At 37.3% G+C, this 15,283-nt stretch overlaps 1 protein-coding gene across 1 annotated transcript in view; it reads left to right on the top strand.

The window, feature by feature from the left end:
• The window catches only part of Thsd7a (thrombospondin type 1 domain containing 7A), a 219,695-nt gene that overhangs the window by 39,060 nt on the left and 165,352 nt on the right, over positions 1-15,283 (top strand). The window contains exons 3-4 of the mRNA XM_059256457.1: positions 8,155-8,403; positions 10,992-11,173. Of these exons, the coding sequence (XP_059112440.1) occupies positions 8,155-8,403; positions 10,992-11,173 (431 nt within the window). The remainder of the gene's footprint in view (positions 1-8,154; positions 8,404-10,991; positions 11,174-15,283) is intronic.

Below are 15,283 nucleotides of genomic sequence, written 5' to 3'. Positions count from 1 at the left end.
CTCTTGTAAACACATAAGGAACCAAAATGTATTTATCCTTTGAGCCTCATGATGTCAGCTTTTTCTGGCCAGGATGAAGGAAGCAATGACTGAGGGTAAAAGATGAATAATCTAGTAAGCATGGATGATCTTGTGACTCAATTTAGCCTCACTAATAATCATGAAATAATACAACTAAACATTAGTGTTTATGGAACCACCTTGATCACCTGTAAGGCAATGTGTTAAAGGAACAGATCTAAAATGAGCCCAGCTGTGTGAGCCCTCCACTGCGACTTTGGCTGTGAGTTTGTGATTTATACTTATATATATGTATATGTCATTCAAGACTTTCAGCAACACCCTGGTCCTTGGATAAGACTTCTTACTGGATGCATCCTTGGTTAATCTATACCTAGTAAAGACATGAATGCTGAGGTTATGAGTTGCTAGAAAACTGGTTCTTCTAAGTTGTGCTTTTATAATTGATGCGTTGGCCAGACTCAAAGCTAAAAGCTTCTAAGGTTTCAATGACTACTTCTCTCCTTTTGGCTATTCCTGTCCACCATATCGAAGAGTTTCTAATTTCCCTTCTTTCATAGTTCATAATAGTTAACGTATGTGCTGCCATACCTGACACTCTCATAAATTCCATCATCAGAAAGACCTATCTGCATCGGTACCCTGTTACTTTCTAGCTGTATGGTATTAAGGAGACCGAAATACTCTATTACCTCATTTTTAAAATAAATTGCACCCAAGTGAATCTACTGAGGAAACCAATGCAGGTTTTGTAAGAGATATTGGTATTAAAGAAAGTCTTAATGACTAAAATTCTGCAGGTGCACATGTGTATATATCCGGCAGCTCAGAATAAAAGCACTGTACTTCCTAGAAACATAGGCCATATCTCTTTCTACTCTGCCCAGGAACTTGATGAGAACAGTAACTTCTCTTACATCTAACACACTGTACTTACTGGAAACAGACATCAGTTGTATTTCCACTGTGCATATGAATGTAAATGCATATGTGTGCAGGTGCACATGTGTGTATGCATACATGCACATATGTGCATGTGGAGCTTTGAGGAAAAACCTCATGTGTCATTCTTCATTCCTCAGGTGCCATCTACCTTTTCCTAAAGTATCTTTCAGTGTCCTGAAACTTGCCAAATAGGTTAGGTTGGGTGGCCAGCTAGTACCTCAGATATTCCGATCATGGCCTCCCCATGTATGGGGAATTACAAGTATGTGCCATCATGTCTGACATTTAAAAAAAACATGGGTTATGTGCATAAAATTCAGATCCTCATGCTTTCAAGGCAAGCAAATTACACATTAAGCTCTCTTCCCAGCTCTTGTTGAAGCATTCTTTTAAAACAACAATCCATTTATAAATTCTTACAAATAACTCTTAAAAATAGAAGACAGGTAGATTGATAAATAGAGAGCTAGATCATAGACAGACAACCAAACAGTAGTAGGGAACCCTCCCTTACAGAGTAGTTTGGAGGACTATAGACATGTTATAGGAAACCTCAGCATAGTACAGGATTTGCTGTAGACATATAGTGATAGACAACCCCATTTTTCACATCTCTTGGCTTGACTGCTTGCTAAGAAAGTACTCAGGAGTGTCGAGGGAAACAGAAAAGAAAACAAAAGCCTTCCAATCCCCTTATGCCCAGCTTACTCAGATGTAACCACGTTGAACTAATAACTATTTCCTCATAATGTTTTTCTGAGCAAAAATTATTTACTGTTTTATACAGTTCCCACACATAAAGGTTAGAAAATTATCTGGCAGACAGTAAGTATTAAATGCATTTATTATGAATACTAATCATTGTGATAGTCACTGTCTTCAATCTTATATGGTGTTTAATTCTTCCACCTTGCTGCTTGGTGTTACATAAAACTCAAATAACTCCTTTTGTTCCATATCTTTTAATGGAATCCTCACCCATAGGAGGGCATTTATTTTTTTTCAAAAATAAAAAACGATATTGAGAAACTCATACATGAGCTCTACATCGACATCATTCCCATTCCTTTCTACCCATCCAACTCTTCCCAGAACCCTGCCTTTTCCTCTCAAATTCAAAATCTCTTCATATATATATATGTGTGTGTGTGTGTGTGTGTGTGTGTGTGTGTGTGTGTGTATACACACACATATATATGCTTTACACATGCATACATGACATACTGAGCCCATTTAGTGTTGTGTTGCTTGTATGAATAAACATATATATATATATATAGCTACCCACATTGGATGGAATAACCAATGTGGAATATAGTCCCTGAAGGAAACTAGTACTCTCTAAGCAGCCACTGATCACCTGTAGCTCTTCATCTAGGAGTGGGACCATGTGGATTTCTCTTGGCAATCTTGACATGTCAACTGGTGTTTTCATTATGCTCGTCTTGTTCAAACAATTATAGTGTGACGATTTCATAGATGAATTTTTCCCTTCAAGTCTCACAGCAGCTGCTTTGATTTTCTGACTTTTACAATCATTCTACCCACTCTTCTGTGATTTTCTGCAAGCCATGAGTGTAGGAATAGCATCGCAGATACATTGTTTGGGGCTAGACAGCCTATATTCACTTATTCTATACATTTTGAACAGTTGTGGGATCTCTGTAACAGTCTCCATATTTTAAAAAAAGAAGCTTCTTTAATGAGGGGTGAGAGTTTAACTTGTCTTGAGTATAAGGAGAGGCATTTAGGAAGCTGAAGTTACATGTTTTAGGAATGTGGCAGCAGCAGATTCTTTTTTGTGGTCTATGGATTCTGTAGCCATGAGTAACTGGCTCTGTTGATATTATCCAGCATGAATTCCCTCCTCTTAAGCAGGTCTTAGGTCTAATTAGAAAACTCTTGGTTCCCCCAAAAATACAAGTGCCACTGTTTCACTGTTTTGGATATCTTGCAAGTCTAGTTGTTGATGAATTTCATAGGATTTATGCTGGATAGGACTGACAATTGCTTCTTTCTCTTGTCAATTGCATAGTACCTCCAATGCTGTGAGAACCAGTCCTCAAGGAGGCATTCTAAGTCACTTTCATATCAATCATTCCATTTACAATGTCCAAAGTATGTGGCATCTTCAACAATACAGTCTTACTTTTGTGTTTTGTAGGTAAATTAAGACCAATAGCAATATCCTCTATTATTTTGAAAGATTTTTGTATTTCTCCGATCAAATCTCATGGGATGTTGTTGTAGAATATTATTTTAAGGTGTGTTACTTTTGTTTATGTTACATTTGTTTAACTCTGTGAAGCTGTGTTACTGTGCCTGTGTAAAACACCTGATGATCTAATAAAGAGCTGAATGGCCAATGACAAGGCAAGAGAAAGGATAGCCAGGGCTGGCAGGCAGAGAGAATATATAGAAGGAGAAATCTGGGAGGAAAAAAGAGTAGCCAGAGAAGGAGGAGGACTCCAGGGACCAGCCACCCAGCTACACAGCAAGCCATGGAGTAAGAATAAGATTTACAGAAGTGAGTGAATGGGAAAAGTCCAGAGGCAAAAGGCAGATAGGACAATTTAAGTTGAGAAAAGTTTGGGAACTAGGTGGCAGGTCCCCCAAAAGAGTGAAAACAACAACAACAGGAGGTTTCCCATGTCTGGTACTAGGGAATTCATTAAATGCTATGTGGTTCTTGGGTGGAGTCCCATCACTTTATGTGGTGTAACTTCATTGACTATATATATGTATGTATGTATTATGTATGTGTGTACATATATATACATATATAATATGTTTTAAATAAGAATAAAACAATGTTTCTCTATGGCTTTTCAAGGATCCTTAGTATTATTTATCTCTCCATCTCCTATTTTTCCCTATATTATCCTTCCCTCCTGGTTAAAGTCCAGCGGACAGTCATGAGTGCCTGTATGTAAGCAAAGCTTTTTTCTTAAATAGATTCTTCTCTGTTAGCACTTAGGCATTTGTACTGACCTGCCCTTAGGGTCCTGACAGGATACATCCACACCTGCAACCACTAAGAGCCCCCCATTTTGTGCATTCGCTGGGTCTTCTTATAAAAGAATGCCTTGCCCACCTCCTGTCTCTTTCTCTTTCTCTTCCTTCACTCTTGTCCCCAGGGACTGGTCTTTACCCCTCCTTTCCCCTCTCCTCAATAAAAATCCCACTGGGCCCTGTTGTCTGGTGTGACTCCTTCCCATTGTTTTTAAAATACAACAGTCTCTTATACAATACATTTCAACCACAGTTTCCTCTCCCTCTCCTCCTCCCAGCTTCCCTCCCACCTCCCCCACATCCCCAGATCCACTCCCTCTACATTTCCTCTTCATAAAAGAGCAGGCTTCCAAGAGACAACAGCCAAACATAATAAAACAGGATACAATAAAACAAGGCAAAAGCCCTCATACTGAGGCTGGACAAGGCAACTCAGTAGGAGGAAAAGAGTCTCAAGGGCAGGCAAAAGAGTCAGAGACATACCCACTCCCAGTTCAGAGTCCCACAGTGCAGACCTTGCATGCCCCATGTTAACCCAGCTTAGTTGATTCAGGGGCCATGTTCTGGTGTCCTCCATTCCCTCTGATTCCTACAATCTTTCCTCCTCTTCTTCTACAGGGTTACCAGATCTCCAAGGGTAGGGAGGGACTCGAAGGAGACCTCCAATTTAGAGTCTCTCTCTCTCTCTCTCTCTCTCTCTCTCTCTCTCTCTCTCTCTCTCTTTCTCTGCATAATGTCTGGCTATGTAAGCAAAGCTTATAATGTGTTTTTCTTATTTTTACTACTTATTACCAACTCTCTATTCCTCTAGGCCAAGAAAACAATCTGTTTTCTATTGTCCAATGTTATTTCATCACAGATTAACTTTATTTCAATTAATCATCATCAATTAAATTTAACTCAGTCTGAAAACTTCTAACATAGAGTTAACATTCACTATAGTATTGCACTACTTGAAATAACCCTCTATGCTTCCCATCATACACTTATGATTCTAATTTAATTACTATAATCTTGTCTTTTTGTTTCTAAATTCCAGTGTCACAGTTTCTTCATCTGTATTTTTGGAAACTTGAAATCACACAGAAATACACACACATAAATGTATGTTGTATGTACCCCACACAGAAGCATGAAATTACAATTTGATGTCATCCTCGTGTTTGTGTTTGTATAACTTTCTTCATTTGAGACATAACACTGAAAATTAACATCTATTAGAAAACTGTTTTTAACTTGTGATAGATCTTTAATTGAATTGGTTCTTTGACAAATTCATGCATATATAAAGTGCATTCAGATATTATCATTACTGTAACCCATATTCTCTACTCTCCCTCCCACTTACTAGCCACACCTCCTCCACCCTTCCCTCTACACCTCCTTTTCAAACATTCATGGCTCTTTTTTTTCTTTTTTGTTTGTTTATGTGTGTGTGTGTCGTGTGTGTGTGTGTGTGTGTGTGTGTGTGTGTGTGTCTGTGTCTGTGTCTATGTGTCTATGTGTGTTTCATTTTGTTCCATTTTTTTGAGATTGATTGAGTTTAACTAGGATCGTCAGTGTGACCATGGCTTTGGAAAAAATGTATTTGTTTGGGATTTTAATAATTACTACTAAGCCCTGTATGGCAAACAATACTTGTGAAGCATATAATTGGCACAAAATGTAGGTTTTTGAAGCCCTGGTGCCAGTTTTTTCACAGTTTAACTTCGGCATATTCCTCAGCTAAAGCAATAACTGCAAAAACCTTATGGTTTAAAGCTAGTTAAAGCTATGAGAAGTGGCTGAGAAAGGGATGGCTAAAAAATAAGCTCTGGTTTTAGAAAAATCTAAGCTCAACTTACATACCACAATTTAGAACTGGCAAACTCTTCAGCAAGCTCCCTAACCTCTGTCAGGATGCTTCAATATAAAATGAAATTAACAGTGAGGCCCATAGAAGGATAATGAAATCATCAAGTTAAGTGTATGAGTTCAGTTTTAAACTTAGGCTTTCCAAAGTTTTCAAACCAATAATACTAACAATAGTACCATCAACAGCAAGTGTTTTAGATCTACTGAGAAAGTATGAAACAGGAAACAGAACCTATCATAATTGTCACATTCCTCATCTGGTGGGATGGCATCCAAAGCCAAGATATAGGAATATATTATTATATGGATGTATAATATTATACGGATGTATAATATATGTGGATGTATATTCTCTTACTCTCGTATCAGGTAGGTGCGGGAGATGAATCAACAGCTTCATGGAATACTGGAGCCAGTATCTCTTGAAAGAATCTCATAATCTTAGGTGCCAAACTTTCCAAATAAGTTTGTCTGCTCTGAGGGCCAGGGCTGTGTCTGCCTACAGGGTATTCATATTTCCAAAAATCAGATGAATTTACCTAAAAGGGCTCATTTTATCATGAAGGAATGTGACATAGTAATATAGCTGACATGTCAGTTCATCAGGTAACCAAGGTAACTGTCCTAATAGGCAGTACACCAATGGTCAAATTATCTAGAAAAGATTAAAATAGATTACTGATCTTTCACCTGCACATAGACTATGAACTTTTTGAGTATTACCTGGAGGACAATACATGCCAATGAAGAAAGAAAGGCAATAAATCTAGGAGGAAGTGAATTAAGTACATTTTGGAAAAATAGGGTTATAGGAAACATTTGGTTATTTATTTTTCCCTGATTCTCAGAAGTAACTCCCAATGTGAGGATGAAAAGCTCTTCATTGCAAAGAAAACTCAGTGGTGTTATACCTAAGGACACCATTAATGCTAGCACTTATGTAACGTTTGAGCACAAGTGGGCTTTGTTCTGGTATAGGGAAACAAAACTAACTCACAGGCTTCCTTTTATCCATTCTCAGATGATTTTCTGCTCAGGCTTTTCAAGTTCAACAAAATGACTTTGATGTTTTCAGCTTTAATTATATTGTGGGACTACAGTTTTCAAAAACATGCATCGTGATAGGATTAAGACAACAGGATGTAAGTTGTTAGAGTAAAACGTACCTGCCTCCCTCTGCGGGTAATTAGAACAAATGAACACGGAACCTGAATGAGGTGGAAAGATCAGTGACTTCTCCCATCAGGCCGGATAATTATGATCACAACAGGCTGCTTCTATGACTGCACAGTATTGGGAGTCTGGGCTAGAGTCCACGGAAGAGTACATTTCCAGGAAAACTCAAGCTACTTGGACCCTTAGCTGTTGACATCCATAATACCATATTTTGCTTTATTTGTTGATATTACAATTTTGAACGCAATATGCCTCAGATTCAAGAAAAATTTAAAAGACAAGAATTTAAACACAAATACTTTATTGGTAAAATAAATATTAAAGATATCTTTAGAGTATGTCTCTATAACATGTACGAAATAGATAAATATTTTAAAAAGTATTTATTGGGTGTTTAATCAGGATGTTCACAAGTATTTCATATTAATTAGAAAGGCAGGAGACATGTCTCAGTGGTTAAAAACACTTGCTGCTTCTCCAGAGGACCCATATTCAGTTCTCAGCATTCACATCAAGGGAATTACCACTGTCTCCAGCTCCTGAAAATCAACCACCCTCTACTGGACTCTGCACACACACTATACACTCACAGACTTATACACAGACACATAAAAATGAAATTTAAAAATGTATAAGTTAGAAAGGTTGATATATTTAGATAAGCATATATTATAACTGTAAGTCATGACTGCCATAAAATTATGCTAAGGCACATATTAATTTATGCTTTCTATTCCAAAAATATTGAAGCTAAGCAGTTATGCTTATTTAAATCAGTAAAATAGAATAGATATTAACATATGTTAACAGTTTCAGTTTTCTCCTTTTCTAAATTAAAATAAACCTAGGATGAATAAGCATCAATGTGATAAACTCAGCTTTGGTTGATTTCTCTGACTCCCCTTTATTTTCTATTTCTTTTGAGTAGCTTAACAATTCCCTCACCAAAAAAAAAGAGGCAAATATTAATGTTCGTCTTATTTGTCCACTACACTTTGTAAATGTTAGTGTATTTTCAATGAAACTGTCAATTGCATGTCCACTTAGAAATTAAACTGTCTAAGCTGATTTTATTCTGGAGTGTAGACGACAAAGTTTCTAGCTGCCTGTGAGTCTGTGGTTAAAAACATGAATGCTTTGTTACAGCTTTTGCCAGCAAGAGAAACTGCCCATGACCTTCCAGTCCTGTGTGATCACCAAAGAGTGCCAGGTGTCCGAGTGGTTGGAATGGAGCCCATGTTCAAAAACATGCCATGATGTCACATCCCCCACAGGCACTCGTGTAAGGACAAGGACCATCAGGCAGTTTCCAATTGCAAGTGAAAAGGAATGTCCAGAACTTGAGGAGAAAGAACCCTGTTTGTCTCAGGGAGATGGAGCTGATCTCTGTGCTATGTGAGTAAAACAAAGAGTGTGGTGTGCTCAGATGTCATGGCCCCTTCAGCTCTCTGACGTCACAAATATTTGAAACTTGTTATATCATTATTCTGACTCAAAACACTATTTCAGTCTCAACAGTATAGAAATGATGAATTTTATTGAGTGTTTCAAGCAGAAAACTAGAATATCTCATTACAAACTTTATCCATTAAAAATGTGCTTCTACAAAATGAAAATGTATTTAACAACTTCACTTCCAAATTTCTGTAAAGGCTAGACTTTTAACAGCAATTCTTTTAGCGTATTCTATAACATTAGTTGGTAAATTCTTTTAGTAGATGGCACACAATGAGAACATTAGATTGGACAGGTTACATATGTTTTTGTTGCAGTGAGTCAGCACCATCAGTAGAGGTATAGGTGGTATGTAAATGAGTGTGTCCAAGTTGCAATAAAACTTTATTGACAAAAGCAAGAGATGTTGATTTTGTCTTTGGTCCACTATCTGTTGACCTCCAAACATTGAAATCACAGATTCCTGTGACCTACTAATTCATATATATACATATATATATACATATATAATAATTTTAATTAAATAGAGTAAAGAACTACACCAAAATTAAGGGGATTTTAGGTGTTGGGAGTTGGAGATGTTTTGTTCATTTAGTTTTTTTGTTTGTTTCACCACCAGCATACATTATAGGGTCTAACACACATTAAATACTTAATAAATGTTCATTGACCTCAGATGAAGTAAGACTAGTTCTGAAATATTTACCAATCTAACAGTACTTTTCCTTAAAAATACTGTTTCCAAGATATTACAATGAGTTGTCTTAAAAATATTTCGGATTTTTCTGAATACAGAATATATATATAAGGCAACACAGAGAATCTTAGTATGCGCACTCCACTGCAAGCTTCTCTGGACTACCCACACATTCAAAGGACATGGATATAGTTTGAAATTCATAAACCAGTGAAGAGGCAAATTAGTGCTATTAGTATATATAGACATGATAACAAAAATAGCAATGGTTTATATGATGAGGTCTTCTACAGTGTTTTGCAATCATCCACAATATTCACAGGTAAGAAGGGACTGGAAACTCCATTTCCCTCCTTATGCTCTCTGGGTCCCACTGACTGTGTTGGTTCTTCTACATTACAGGGGGTCAGGTATACTGCCCAGATTTCTGGATGTTGTCTCTCCCATCAGTTTCTTCTGCTTTTGTCTAACTGTGGTGCCTCATTTTTTATCCTCTCAAATCTTCAAGTACCACTAATAAACACATGCAGATATCATTGGTATTCTTTATCTTCTCCACTTCCTAGGGTAGCACTTTTCTTTTACTATATTAATTATTTATATTATTGAAAGTCTGTTTCTATCACAGGACTCCTTAGTATGACCTAAACTGGAATGCCATTCTAGATTTTTTTAATGTGTCGTTCTAACTACAATAGAAAATTAGTTCTTCAGTTTTACTTTCCTCTACCCAATTCCAACAACCAAATATCAATTACCCTTGTATCTAGAAATGCTCTTCCTTCACAAACAAGGTTGAGTGCTGTTCCTTGATGGCCAATCCCACAACTGTGAATCCCCAAATCCCCACTTATAAAAATAAAAATAGAAAGGAATCTCAATTTCACTGGCAAATTACTCACCATTGACAGAGCCACGCACCCAGAACAGATATCTAAAGGCACCTTTAACCTTTTTTGTCTAATTGAGATGAGCACATCCATTTATATCTGTGTTAGCTATTAATCTGATCCATGGGGAAGCATCATAGTTAGACTGACAAAGTACTACTTGAGCCATTTCCTCTGGGCTTTTAAGGTATCTACTTTCCTAGAGGTGGAGAAATGCTATCACTTTCTATTGTTGGTGACATGAGGAAATGCTTCCCTGTCTATCTCCTTCTAGGGAAAGTCAGGCTGACAACCCCAACATTGCTTTCAAATCATAATCAGGGATCATCTTCTCTGCGCTTTACTAAGAGCATCGTCAGCTCTTCCCATCATTCATTGGCATTCATCAAGGATGCTGGGCTCTACAGAGCATACACATGAAAGACTTCTGATTCTTGACAGTAATGAGAAAGCTCTGAATTGCTCTGTTATATTTTTAAATCTGGCATGCAATTATAATTTTGCTCCAATATGAATAAGCAATTTTCATGCGTTTTATTAAGAGCAAAACAAGTGTTTGGGCTCATCATCACTTAAAATGTTTGGTATTCTCAGATTCAGCCTGCCTTTGTTTATAAGCATTAAGAAAGGGCAAGCTTGAGTTCAGTTTAATTGCACATAAAATTTCATGTTTTCAGCATTATGTTCTTATTTCATAAAATATTGATAAGTAACTTCTAGTACTTGCAATTAAAATGGGCACACTCTGCATTTAACCCCTCTAAAGCGGTCCCAATTGAGGACAAGGAAGCTAATGAAACTGAATCTGCATCAGACTGGGAGTCTGTACTGGATCCAGAAGAAATGGTTTTAAGTTTGAGTTTTACAAGGAAATCTGAAAAGAGTGGAGAAACGTTTTCCTGAGTACACATTTCTACCACCCTCTGATTCTCTTCATCTAGGTATGGCTGGAGAACTACAGAGTGGACCGAGTGCCACGTGGACCCTTTGCTCAGTCAGCAGGACAAGAGGCGTGCCAATCAGACAGCCCTCTGCGGAGGTGGCATCCAGACCCGGGAGGTATACTGCATACAAACTAACGACAACCTGCTCTCCCACTTAAATACACAGAAGGACAAAGAAGGTATGTGATACTCCCCTCAGATGGCTCTTTCATGAAGAGTGAGCAGGTGGTTGCCCATGAGGAACATAAACCAGCCATGGAGGACAGGAAGAGCCCCCTACTATTCATACTATGTTTAGAGTCCAAGCCAGCTAAAGAGTAACCGACATGATGGTTGGTAAGAAACTTAATACAACTCTGCCTTTGTCAGTTTTTTTTTGTTTTATAGGTCTCTTAAAAAAAATAGTAAAAGCCTCTAGCATCAAAATTTAGAAGGAGTAATTAGTTATAAAACAAAAATTTTATCTTGTAAATATATGCATATAGTGCAAATATATGAAATGAGGAAAAATGAATAGGAAGCTCATGATCAACTTTAAAAAAAATCTCATTTAGTTAAACTGTAATTAAAAATAAACTAATCATGATACTGACATTTTCTGTGTATATTTGGTTTCCTATTGTTGCTATTTTGTTACATATATTATTTATAATTTAATATTTATAGTTTATTATATATTAGATTATACAGATTGAGTAGGTTGTTATATATTTTTTAAATATATAAATCTGCTCAGTCTGTATAATGTTACTTAGATGTATATGATTTCAGAGCTGGCCACTTTGTACTGGATAACCAGTTTGGGGATTCCTCCTCGGCGAAGACTATTTCTCCTGGTCTCAACATTCTTTAGTTGCCTATAGTTCTTTGTGATGCAATCTCCATGAGACATCCCACCTGTATGCTAGCATGTCTAAGGGTTCCATCCATGTTCAGGTTTTCTTTAGGCAGCCGTGTGGACGAGACTTTACAGGTGTGGTTTCTCTGATATTTCTAGGAGAAAAAAAATTCACAGCAAACTTCCTGTTTCTCATACAACCTTCCCACATCCTCTTCTCTATGGTCCCTGAGCCTTAGATGCAGGAGTGGCCATGGCAGGTACTGGAAATCTGCCAAATACTTGAAACTAGTGAAGTCATGGATCTTGGAGGAGAGCCGCCAGGTGCTATTTACTAAACCAACATAATTCCTAACTACATTCCAAGATTTTGTCACTATACTCATAGATAAGTATAGGGCTCACCCATTGTAAAATATTATATTTTAATCTCAGTTTGGGGACTGGATGGATAAGTATGCAAAAGAGCAAGTGAATTCAAAATGGTCCGAGCTACAAGAGGATCACCATTGTTATTGGATCAAGTTTATACTGAGTACTTTAAAACAGTTCTATAAGCAGCTGTTTATCTGAGTACCAGCAAAACCCCCAAGACTAATCCATTCAACATGTGTTTATTGGATACCAGCAAACTGGGAATCACCAAAGATCCAATGAGGTGTATAAATGGGATAATATAATCAACATATATTTCATGTCATAAAATTCTTACATTCCTCATGATGGTAGACAAAACAGTAGTTATAACATCAACAATGACCTGTACAACCACGATTTAGAATAACTCGTGGGAATAGCACTTGAGCAGAATGATGACTGACAAGCTACTTGGAGAAAAGAGGGTGAGGGCAGGGACTGCAGTTTCTGTCAGGCTGGGGGAATAGTGTGTAGTAAGGCACAACACTAAAGGAAAGTCAGAACAACACACACACACACACACACACACACACACACACACACACACACACACACACTGAGCGTGCTGCATTTGACAACAGGGAATAGTAGAGAATGTCCTAGGAAGCATGTAGGTTGGGAAATGAAAAAAAAAAAACTAGTTGATAAAAGAAAAGAAAAAAGCAGAATATTCAGGGAAGAATTCTGGGCAAGAATGGTCAGGAAAAGGGGTGGGGCGAGGGCAGGAAGAGAAATGGAAGCTTTTAAAACCAAGATTGGCTCCACTGCCTGAGCAAATGAGGCAATGTCAGTGACCAAAGATAAGTGCTGAAGTTCTGCATTTACAGCTTCCAAAATTTAGTTGTTCTGCATTCACCAATTTTACCCAGCATGTAAACTCATTTAGGAATGCAGCCCTAGGCTGGACTTCCCTGCTAATGTACCTTGAGGTTGTAAGGAACTAGCATAAAACACAAATGTTAGTACATTAATATTTTCTTGGCCACTTTAACAGCTGTATTCTTAAAACTTTTAGGTAGATTTATTACAGTCAGCTTTTCAGAGTAGTATAATTTCATTGCTCGAGGTAGATCAGATTTTAGTTTCTGAATGTCAATTATGTCTTGTAGGTTATTACTTCCAAAGATCTTGAGAATTCTGAACTGCAACTGGTTGTGTTTTAAATCATTTTTTCAGAGTCCTTCACACCTCTTCTAAACCACTGCAAAGAACCAAAAGTAAAGCAGAAAGACAGGAACACAAAAAGAATATCATTATTAAGATGTATCTGTTAGAATAAAGCAAATGCCAAAGAAAGGTCAGTAGATACAAAAGTAATGACTTCACCAAAATGAATATTTATGACTGGTATGTATGGCATGAGTAACTTAGGAATGTGTATTCCTTTATAGACTGAGAATATTAATAAGCCTCTTAGAGGGTAGAAATTGTTTTATTTGTTTTGTTGTGTGTGTGTGTGTGTGCGCGTGTGTGCGTGCGTGCGTGCGTGCGTGCGTGTGTGTGTGTGTGTGTGTGTGTGTGTGTGTGTTTTGGGCAAAAACAGCTGATTCTCTTTAAACGTTACTGCTTTCCTTCCTCAAAACATACATGTGAGTTTTCCCTTGGAGCTGTTAACACTTCCCAATAGAAACCCGTCCAGCATCCCAGCATCCCAGGGTGACATATGGGAGTTACAAATATGAGCGAATGGAGGACAATTAGACTGTCAGCTGTGAAGACTGTTCACAGCCTATTTCCCTTCAGTAAATATGAAAACGCCAAAATCCTTTATAGTAAAGGAGAGAAAAAGACTTCTCAAACCAGCTTCTACAACCAAGCCCCATTAGAAAACAGTCATCTCAAGAAATCTGGACTGTGTTACCATGAACAAATCACCCCATATACTATCTATAGTGTAGGTATTTCAAAGAACAAATTCCACATTTTCTTTTACAGAGTCTCACTGTTCTATAGATGAGTCTTTTTCACAAGTAGCAAGGTATTTTTAACATCAGTTAAAACTAATTTGACTCAAAATAAACTTACACACACACACACACACACACACACACAAAGAAAGCAGGTGATATGAAGTTCATATAAACTTATTTTGTTATTTTGACAAGTAGATCTCATAAATTAGAATGTTAATATCTGTATTATCATGAGTACAGGGTCACCTTTATCACTTTACTCATTGTTATATGTACTAATGTTAACTAAATTAAACTACACTGGTCACAAAAATACTCTTATCAGCCTAGTTTTCAGAAAATTAAAACCTAAGTGACTTATGTACACACATGTTTAGTATAATACACTAATACTCTAATTGTGACAGTCAAATTATCATCACAATATTGTGTAGCATCTATAGGCAATACAAAAAACTATATCCTAATGATATTAGAGGGTGTCTACCTTTAATCCATTTACTGCTGCTAGCAGTAGGTAACCCTTGAAATCCAGACAATGTTTCTCTTATAATATCCAGCCAGAGGACAAGTGTATCTCTTTAGAAGCAAGGCCTGGCAAGCTCCATACTGAGAAGAATTAGTAGTGGAAAACCTAACATTTTTGTTCATCCACGTGATCAGGATTTCAGGCAGCTGTATATGGTGTCCAGCTCATACTAGACAAATCAGCCCTTATCAGAGTATAACAGGATGGAGCTTGTGGGGAAGTGACCCATGTATATCTTAGACAGCAGCTAAAAATATTCCTCATTGGATGCTCATGATCGGCTGAGTAGGAACAAATTGATTACTTCCAGACTTCAAAGGGAAACTAAAGTTGATTTTAAGTACAATGACCTAGGAATCCTTTCATTGGGTGCAGGTTAAACATGGTCTAAATTATTGAAACTAAAACAGTGTGAAACAGTAGATCATACTCAAGGTGATTTACATCACAGAAAACTTGAACGAGTGTTCTGTAGGAAGTATATTAATAAAATCTGAATAGGAGTAGAGAGACTCGGGTTACTAAGAAAGACAGCCCAGACTGTGAACCTGTGTGATGAGGTACAACAGCAGGAAGGATTGGTGCTTATAAA

This window comes from Peromyscus eremicus, chromosome 3, assembly GCF_949786415.1.
Source record: "Peromyscus eremicus chromosome 3, PerEre_H2_v1, whole genome shotgun sequence".
Classification (NCBI taxonomy): domain Eukaryota; kingdom Metazoa; phylum Chordata; class Mammalia; order Rodentia; family Cricetidae; genus Peromyscus; species Peromyscus eremicus.
This window is presented reverse-complemented; position numbering and strand designations above follow the sequence as displayed.